This window comes from Melanotaenia boesemani, chromosome 12, assembly GCF_017639745.1.
Source record: "Melanotaenia boesemani isolate fMelBoe1 chromosome 12, fMelBoe1.pri, whole genome shotgun sequence".
NCBI lineage: Eukaryota > Metazoa > Chordata > Actinopteri > Atheriniformes > Melanotaeniidae > Melanotaenia > Melanotaenia boesemani.
Genome location: NC_055693.1, coordinates 31,711,551 through 31,721,651, shown reverse-complemented (window position 1 = coordinate 31,721,651; position 10,101 = coordinate 31,711,551). Strand labels below are relative to the sequence as shown.

Sequence of the window (10,101 nt, the reverse complement as noted above, 5' to 3'; positions counted from 1 at the left end):
GTGTATTAAGTCGATATTACATTTTTACTGACAGTATTTTACCATGTCAGGTTTTTGTCTGCTGAAGATGTTTCCTTGATGTTTTACAGAGTTGAAGTAAGTTGCATCTAAGCATGACCAGTCAGGTTGAGCTCTAGTAGCCTTTCTCTAAAATGAATTGATAGTGTAACTGGGAGGTATGGGGTCACATCACCTAAATACTACCCAAAAGTCTCGACCCTCACCAGTTTGCCTACAGGGCGAAGAGTTCGACGGAGGATGCTGTAGCCACAGCGCTCCAACTGGAGCAGCGGGGAACTACACACGGATGCTCTTTGTGGATTACAGCTCCTCGTTCAATACCATCCTCCCTCATAAACTGGTGGGTAAACTGGGGGACCTGGGACTTTCGCATTCCACCTGCATGTGGATCAACAGCTTCCTGTCAGACTGCAGTCAGAGGGTTAGAGTGGGAGACCATACATCTGCAGCCATCAGCACCGGCTCCCATCAGGGCTGCGTGCTGAGCCCTCTCTATACCCTCTACACATCTGACTGTACCTCTGCACAACACAGTAACACCACTGTCAAGTCCGCTGACAACACCACAGGTGAGGGACTCATCTCTGGGGGGGGATGAGTCTGCATACAGGGCTGAGGTGGAGCAGTTGACTGGGTGGTGCAGAGAGAACAACCTGATTATTAACACATCAAAGACCAAGGAGCTGATCATTGACTTTAGGAGAAAAAAAACACATTCCACCACTGTTCATCAGCCTGGACTGTGTGGAGAGAGTAGAGGACTTTTGCTTTTTGGGAGTCCATTTCGAGGAGGACCTGACCAGGACTGTGAACACCTCTGAGCTACTGAAGAAGGCCCAGCAGAGACTGCAGACTTCCTGAGGATGCTCAGGATGAATAACATCACCTAGAGGCTGCTGGTATCCTTCTACAGGTGCACTACGGAGAGCATCTTGGTGTACTGCATGTGTGTGTGGTACACCAGCTGCATGGTGGCTCAGAGGACATCACTGCAAAGGGTCATAAACATGACCCAAAAGATCTTGGGCTGCCCTCTCCTCACACTGGAAGAACTGCACCATTCCTGCTGCCTCTGTTTTGGCTTATCCAGGACTCCTCTCATCCTGGTCACCACATCTGTTACCGTCAGGCAGGTGGTACAGATCAATCACTGCAAGGACAAACCGGCCTTACTTTTGCCCCTAAGACCTCAGCCAGTGAATTCCAAACAAAAGTTGATCTGTATAAGTTCCATCAAATCAAATCAAATGAAACTTTATTTATATAGCACCTTTCATACATAAAAACAGCAACTCGAGGTGCTTTACAGAATGTAAAATCCCCCAGAACCCCAACATAAAAGCAGCAAGCCCACCCCCCACCCACAGACAGTAAAAGCAAGTTAAAAGCACCAAGGAAACGCTGTCATAAATTCTGGGGTCTTGTGGTGTGGGGAAACACTGAGATAAAACACTGTAAAACCAAATCTAAAACAATCTAAAAACCAACCCTGGGTATAAATGTAATATTGCTAAGACCCATAAAATAAGAGAACCCGTGAAATAAGAGAATACAAAATGATAAAACAAATACATAAATGATAAATAAATAGAAGCTGAATACAGCCTGTGTGTTAAGAATAAATAAATGAATAAATACAATAGTAATAATAAAAGAAATTATTAAAATGCTAAACTAAAAAGGTGGGTCTTGAGTCTGTTTTTAAAAATATCCACACTAGGTGCTCCCCTCACGTCCTCAGGCAGGCTGTTCCAAATACAAGGGCCGTAGAAATAAAAGGAGGACTCGCCGTGGGTTTTTGTTTTTACTCTGGGAACAGTTCAAAGGCCAGCACCAGAGGACCTGAGGGGTCTAGTGGGTTCATAAGATAAAAGCAAATCAGATAAATAGGGTGGGCTAAGACCATTAAAAGACTTAAAAACCAATAAGAGAATCTTAAAATCAATTCTGAAGCTGACGGGGAGCCAGTGCAGAGACTTTAAAATTGGTGTAATGTGGGCCCTCTTTCTGGTCTTTCCCAACAGACGTGCAGCTGCATTCTGTACAAGCTGCAGCTAGTTCAGGTACTTCTTTGGAAGATCAGAAAGAAGAGCATTGCAGTAATCTAACCTTGATGTGACAAAAGCATGAATCAGTGTCTCTGCACTGGCTCGAGAGAGAAACGGCCTGATGCGGGAGATGTTCTTTAGATGATAAAAAGCAGTCTTAGTTATGTTTTTAATATGCGGCTCAAAACTGAGATCTGCATCTAAAATCACTCCCAGGTTTTTTACTTGATTAAAATGGTTGAGTGCTACTGTTTTCAGTTTGGCCTCCAGTTTCTCTCTCTCAGCTTCAGGTCCAATCATTAAAACTTCTGTTTTGTCCTGGTTGAGCTGCAAGAAGTTTTCTGCCATCCACCCTCTGATATCTAAAATACAATCTAACAAGGCATCAATGGGCCCGTGCTCATCAGGAGTCACAGCAACATATAACTGTGAATCTCTGACTGTGATTGTCATTGGTACCATGTCACCATCTACCTGCCTACACAGAGCAGCTGCTGGTGATAGCCTATTTATGCATGAATTAAGCTGCCAGACAAACATTTTGCCACTCGCCCTGATGAAGGCCCCTTAGGCTGAATCTTTTAATAGATTAACCATGAGATAATAAAGGCTTTTTATTTTCTACCTTCTTGAGTGCCTCAGTAATCTTTTCATGAGTTCAACTTGATCCCATAACTGAAGAGCACCAGAGGAATACCATTTTTTACACCCAAGCAGCGCTCCAGGCACTTTTCTTTTTTCTGTTACATGGTTGAGTAGTTGATAATTCCACCTCATGTGACTTAATAAGCTAACTCATGTCTTTATTTTGCACTTATTCATCTCTGTAAAATAATAATAATAATAATTGAAAAAGAACAAAAAAAACAGTCCATGAAGATTTTTTGTTTAGTTAAAAATCATTTAGGTGGCAGCTGACTGACCAGAGGTAGTCAGGGATCCTGGACACATGCTCCTGAAAAGCTGGTGAGGAGGGACCGTCGACATGCCAGTGAACCAGCATATTGATAGTCTTGGAGATATGAAGAGAAAAGCAATAACATAAAAGAGATTTATTTTTCTTATGAGGGGTTGTGTGAAGTATTTATTGTCAACTGATGACTTGATTGTGGCAGACAGCAGCCAATGTGCTCACAGTTTAGAGAAATAAAGAGAAATTCTGACAGGGCAGCTAACAGTTAAGCTAACAGCTATCGACAACAAGTTCCATTAAGTAAAACAAATTAAACTTAAACATTTTACAGCAGTTCAAGCAAATGATAGGAATGAACTGCTTTTTAGACAAGTGTGCAACAAGTGCCCAGTTGCTAGTAGAAGAAAATTGACCGGTCCAGATAATCTCAAGCCGTACTCTTTAAGGCTAGCAAGCTAATTTTCTTGCACCAATGAAATTTCCTCATTCTGTAATTTTTTTTCTTTTATTCTGTTCTGTCTATGAGGGGCTTTTACATATGTACAAGAATAATATAGCCTACATATAATTAGCGCCTCTCTCTCTCTTTTTTTTTTTTTTTTTTTTTAACCAGTCGTTTGCCAAGGTTTGTACTTTCTTGTTGGTATTTTAGGATGAGACTTTTAAGAGGTAAGATACGTTAACCATCCACTATGCACAGAGCAAAATGGATGTTCTTCCACTAAGGAAGTGGTGGCAGATGGTAAATAACAGTCTGACGAAGAAGTGTAAAATAAATAATATAGTTGTTAGCTTAACTCCCCTCTAAGAAATCTTCTTTGATGCACTGAAGTTAAAACAATGTGTGCTCATAAACACTTCATACAGCCACATTTCAAAGGCATGAAATATCCCTTAGAAGTTTAGACTCAGCTTGTGTTCAGTCTGAACTCTTCCTTTTGAATATGCAAGTATTACCATTGCAATGCCGATATATTTGGTGAAGCGGTCCTCAGCCTGAATGTGTTCGTACAGCTCTTTAACAGCCTTTTCTCTCAGTGTGGTGCTGTGGTGAGCTTCGTACACGTTCAAAACCACTGAAAGTTAACAGGAACACAATATATAAAGGAGCTATAGAAGAAGCAGGTGAAAATCTTTTCATTAAAATAACCTTTAATCACAACTCCTTTTTTATGCATTTAGTATATTTTGCTAAGATACTTGAAATATCTCTGATGTATTGTGTTTACAGTTGTTGAGAAATCATCGCTTGACCACACGAATGATCATTGGCTTCTCCATGCTGCCTGCTGTTAGCGAGTCAACCTTCATGGTGTACATTGTGTTGTGCATACATACTGTAGGTGAAAGTCAGCAGTGTGCTGTGAGGTGTGTACATGTCACATGATGCCACATTGTTCCTCTGGGCAGGCCAGTTAATGGTGGAATAATCCTGGACATACAGCTCCTAGAGGATGAAGTCCACGAAATAAGTTACTCAAACTTTGATTTCAAATATTTAATGTTTTTGAATAAAGAGACACTGAGAATAAAATAATATAAACACTTATTGATATTATTAACCTGTAATACTGGTAATAAAGTCCGATCTGCTTGCATATGTTACTACATGTAACTAAATTGCACACAAAGTGGTTAAAAAAGACAATTGGATGGGTTTGAGCAATGCTTATAACTGTTCAAGAGGGAAACAAGCTGTATAACTTTGCAGAAAAATGGAAGGAAGATTTTTCTGGTCTGAATAACTAACAAAATTAATCTTCTTGCCAAAACAAAAAAATTAAGAAAATTTTCAGCAAATAAAATGATCAGGGAACTTTTGGGTATTCTGTCAAATATTACAGTTTTTCTCAGTTGCTTTGGTGCATATCTCACATCAGAACTAACATTTGCACAGCAGTTCGCACGTTTCTCAGAATAATTTGTACAAACTGCGGAACCTAGTGGATAACCTGCAAAAGCCTGTCACTTGCTAAAAATAGATAGCCCATTCCAAAATTCCAATTCAAAAGCAATTATTTATGTAAATGTCATCAAAATTAAAAGTCCTGTCACCACTGAGTACCAACAAGGTACTCGAATGGCTTAGTCATGTTTTCATCATGACAGTCGGCCATAATCTGTGTTTTTGAATACAAAAAAGTCAAATTTCAAATCTCAGGGCCACTACCTGAAATGGCCAAGATAGCACTACACACTTGATGTACAGGCATTTGAAAGCTACAGTAAAGTGACATATTACTGTTGTAGGGTTACTAAATACATGACAGAGAACACTTCATACGTTCTTTGCCATCTTATAGTAATTTCTTCACAGCATTATGCAAAAACCATACACTTCAGTCACTTATATACAATAAACTTAAAGTAAGCATCAGCCCTTGGGTAGAGTTGTGCACAACTGTAAACAAAAGTAACATACATTCTGTACTGTATTTAACATACTAAATCACTCCTGTTCATCAAGACGTTCCTGTGTGTCTGGCCACATATTTTCATTGACATCACATCAGATAACATCCTTTGCGACGTAGCGAGGAAAGCATCTCCTTGAGTGTTGAAGCTACTCTCTGCAGGACTCTGCTGTCATATCATTGCATCCTGCATCCATAGCTGTTAGTAGAGCCATTTGAGTATGTGGATGCTGGTCGTACACCTTCTACCTCTTCCACCTCTAAAAATATTATAAAGAAATGTTTAAAATCAGCAGATTTTTATAACTAGTTTAACTCGTTTGTATATAATGACTCAAGCAATAAAATGAGGACTATTAGCTTTATGGGGATTGACTATTCTGCAGCTGTAAGTACAGTTAATCTTGACTGATATGACCAAAGCAAATGACAATGTCATGAAATAGCAGAAAATTAAAAGAAGGAAATGCTACATGTCCTGAAACATTTTCAGTTTGATCAATGCAATGAGAAACGCTAGTCTGATGTGCACACATTACTAATTGTTGCGAATTTTGAACTAATAGTTATGAGAATTTTAATTCTCATGTGAGAAATGCACCAAAGCACCTGAGAAGAACTGTAATAATGTAATGAGCCTGGCACCCTCTTGTGGTTCATGGAGGGTCTGGCACCTGTCTGAGGCTGAAAACCAGGAGGTCTTCCTCTGCAGTCAGCCTGACAGCGTAACAGAAACTCATGGGGAGGAGGACCTGACGACAGTGACACCACAGGGTGGAGGGGTGGGCTGGCATCCAAGTGGGGAACAACCTGAAAACAGACACAGCTGTTTTTAGAACAGGTCGATTTTTAGAGAGGAAATGTTCATCTCTGGTTGAAGAGAACAACATGGACGGTTGGTTCTTACCACATCTCTGGTAGTAATGTGTTCATCCCCTCCCAGCTGTAGACGTTTAAAATAGACAACCAGAATTTACCCGGTGAAGGAATCCCAACAGCACCACCTGCACACCAACCACACAGAGAGCTTCAGTAGTCCAGGTGAATTTTTGTCATGTTGTTCCTGAAAACTTGCCTTAAACTGTGTAAGAATATGAATAAATGAATGTTTATTGTCACCACACTCAAAAACAACAGAACAACATTATAAACAGCTCTCCAAGAGATGCAAACAGTCACTGCCACACACATTCTCACGCATACTCAGATAAGAAGACTGGATACTGGTCAAAAATGTACACAATTGAATACGAATAAATAATGTAAAAAACATCATTAAAATGCTAAAAATATTAACCACCTAAACACCAATGTAGCAGTAATGCACCAAGCAACGTAAGTGAATAAAACTGGCCTTATCTTCAAAGAAAGCCTAAACTTATTACCATTTTATACCACCAGAGGGCAGATACATGTTTCTCCAATGCTAACATGTTTTATGATAGTGGTTTATTATAAGTTTATGAGGAAAACCAAGTTAGAAAGACACCCTACTGAGCTGATGAGGATACAGAGCATGTGACAGAGGAAGCATACAAACACGTTGGTGTCCCCTAATGAAGACTAATTCCACATCTTGCTTGCAACCTGTCTCTTCTCTAAACTGGAAGGCTGGAAACCAAAGATGTGACATGCAGTTAGTCAGCTTCAGGACACTGGAGGACAATGACGGCTCCAGGAATGTGTAGAATAAATCAAAATAAGTCAGAAGCACATATTTTAAGGTCAGAACGTCACATAGTGTTACTTTAAGGAAAGGTATACAGTATCCTTGTTTGTTTGTTTGTTTTAAGGTATCAATATATTTTCTGTACAGAGGGTTAATAGGTTAAGACTGTAGAGAGAAGACTACAGGCCGACCAGTTCAGTACCTGCACTCGTTTCTTCTGCAGCCATACCTCTCTAATATGAGCAGAATGTGGGTTTGCATGGTCCTGTTGAAAAATGTATGACATCCCTGGTAAATAAGTTCTCTTGATGGCAGCATTTGTTGCTCTAAAATCTCCATTAAACATTTCTGTGATTATTCTGCTGCCACAGAAAGTGTGAAACTTTAGCTAAAGCCAGTAATATAAACCCATACAGTCACAGAGCCTGACTTTGGTACTTGGATGGTCCTGTTCTCTGGTTCAGAACACACAGCATCAACGTTGTTAAAAAAAAACATCAGGAATACTAATTCTTCTACCACAATACACTTGCTACTGATCAGACTGATCACAACACATTTCTACTGTGTGACTCTTTATTCCAGATCCCTCTGAGCCCAGAGAAGTCAACTTCACCTCTTAAAAGATTAACAGATGGCTTCGTTTTTGCACAATTTTGTCTGGTGGCGTCTTGTTGTGCACAGTCATTTAACAGCCAGAATGACCGTGGTTTAAATCTGGGCTAGAGGCTTTTTGTGTGGAGCTTGAATTCACATCCTTCCACAGTCCAGCATGCAGGCGTCAAGCATGTCAGGTTAAATGGTTCATCTAAACTGATCCCTGGGGTGAGTGTGAGCATGTGTGGATAGGATCCCAGCTTACCCACAACCCTGAGTTGGATTAAATAAGTATATTTAAAAAAAAAAACACTTCATCAATGGATGTTTTAGTAAAGCACGACATTGCTCCACCTGTGTGTTACCAGTTCCTGGTTTATTCCTACCTTTGCTCTGGAGGTTGTTCCTGCCACGAACCATATCTGGGTCATCAGGATCCACTCCCAGGATCCTCAATGAGGTGTAGTTCAGTGCAGTGCCGAACACAGTAGACTTATCTTCAATATGTCTGCAGGTAAACAAGAAAAACATGGACAGATCTTACAGAAGAGGTCCATGCCCATACTTCAGGGTTTGGGTTGCAAGGCTCCAAAGTGGCATAAAGTAAAGAAGGAATAGAAGGTCACTGAGATTATTTCTACCACTCAGACTGCTCTTTATAACTAATGACTCCTTCTGTACCTTGTTTTGGTTTCTAAAATAATCAAAACTTCATAAAAATGATTGTGGATGTGCTGAAATTTATTTGCCATAATCATTTCTGTATTGTCTTCCCTCACTGTGTTGCCTTGATGATAACACAGCACTCCTTCACAGGGTCTTTGAATAAAAAACATGAAGAACACATGTTGTATTTTCACTCTTTCACTATTAATTTATCTTCCCCGAGAGTGTGGATTGATTTCACCGACACTGTTGACTTACAGACCCCAGCCTCCATCTGGCAGCTGAACCGAGCGCAGGTACCTCACCATCTCCTTTTTCCAGGCCTCAGGCAGAGGGATCTTAGCCGTGTGACACGTGATGAGGAGACCTGGAAAGTGTATTAAAAAAAGTTCATGACAAAAAAAACTGCTGTCAAATCTTCCCGGTTTATTTTTGCATGAATGGCAGTAGAAATGGTGCTCATGTCTGGTGGGAAACAAAAGAATAATTTACCTGGGAGCAGGATGAGAGGTCCACCATAGTCCCCTGCCCAGTGGCCATCCTCTCCTTGGAGGCGACTGTAGAAGTTCATTCCTTTCACAGCAGCATCCACAGCAGTGTGGACGGCAGGAGAGTCGGCCACAAACTTACTCTGTGGGGAGAATCAGAAATAATCAGAAGGAAAATGTTCATTTTATGAGTTCACTCAGTTGTTCTAACAAGTCTGTTTATAGTTCGTTAGTTTTCAAGTGGATTTGCTTCTTAAGAACTCAACCAAAATTGGAGAGAAGCACAAAAAAGTGAATCTACAACAAAAATTTACAAGAAAGTTTGTTTGGTGCCATTCAGGATGAAAAAGGACAGTCTAACTTCAGAAAAGAGAAAACAACTGAAGGCTTACAGTGTCCAGTCCTAGAGAATGGGCTTCCAGCATGCTCTGCTCTCTGTCTGGGGTGTCCTGGTCTTCCACGTAGCACCAGGTCTGCCTGCCCTCCACATTAGTCAGCCTCCAGCGGCTCAGATCTGTGGCTGGTTCGGTCTTGTGAGGACCCCCTCGCCTCCGCAGATACCTGAGCGGACAGAAGAGACTGTGTTGTAGTTCGCCTCATGATTTTATATACTAAAATGTGCTGTTATCATTATTTCATTTAGAGGAGATCATCACAGTAACCAGACAACTTCTATATTGAGACCTTATCAGAACATGTGGAGATGAGAAAATGCAGATGTGTTGCTTATTTTTTCTTTAACTAATTTATTAATTTTGTGTTAGTGATGAATTAAAGGCCTTGTTGCTTGACTGTAATAACTTGTTTAAACAGAGATGACTTGATTATCAAAAAGTTAACTCATCATATAACATGATAACTGGTGCTTCTGGTTTAAGTGGAACTACTTTGAGCCGTTTGAATTAATGTTGTTTAAGCTCAAAAAAATAAAATCAAAGAAGAAAGAAATACTCACATCCCCTCCGTCATAGCTCCACCTGACGAATCCAGAATTGATTTATGAATGAAGGTTTTCTGACTTGTGAGTGAGTAAAGTGGCAGCGATGTCAGGGGTGGAGAGAAGAGATCAGCTCTCACAGGAATACAGATAAGAACATCACTTTAACGAGAGAACTTCCTTCTGCACCAACAGCAGTCTGATTGGAGGATAGTTTTATATGTCTACACATATATACATCTTTCACTGTATGGTTACTGAACCTTACTTTTCACTTAAATTTCAGAAATTAACTTTTAAATCTTCTCAGAGGAAGCATGTCATAAGTTTTAGTGCTGGTTTATCCAT

At 40.2% G+C, this 10,101-nt stretch overlaps 1 protein-coding gene across 1 annotated transcript; it reads right to left on the bottom strand.

Moving 5' to 3' along the window:
• Positions 1 to 232: 232 nt before the first annotated feature.
• On the bottom strand, positions 233 to 9,785 carry LOC121649868 (lanosterol synthase-like). The gene is made up of 12 exons (XM_042000966.1): positions 9,772 to 9,785; positions 9,209 to 9,377; positions 8,821 to 8,959; positions 8,587 to 8,695; positions 8,049 to 8,170; positions 6,304 to 6,400; positions 6,071 to 6,206; positions 4,321 to 4,429; positions 3,944 to 4,058; positions 2,993 to 3,094; positions 541 to 674; positions 233 to 399 (listed from the first exon to the last, which is right to left on the bottom strand). The coding sequence occupies exons 1-12, from the start codon at positions 9,783 to 9,785 to the stop codon at positions 233 to 235; spliced, it is 1,413 nt and encodes a 470-aa protein (XP_041856900.1).
• Between the last annotated feature and the right edge of the window lie 316 nt (positions 9,786 to 10,101).

Bases quoted from the DNA above. Each gene is read 5' to 3' on its own strand.
- LOC121649868 (XM_042000966.1), bottom strand. The intron at 8,960-9,208 runs GTAAGCCTTCAG...TTCTCCCCACAG, and splicing joins ATTCTCTAGGACTGGACACT to AGTAAGTTTGTGGCCGACTC. The intron at 400-540 runs GTACAGTCAGAT...ATCCACATGCAG, and splicing joins TGTTACTGTGTTGTGCAGAG to GTGGAATGCGAAAGTCCCAG.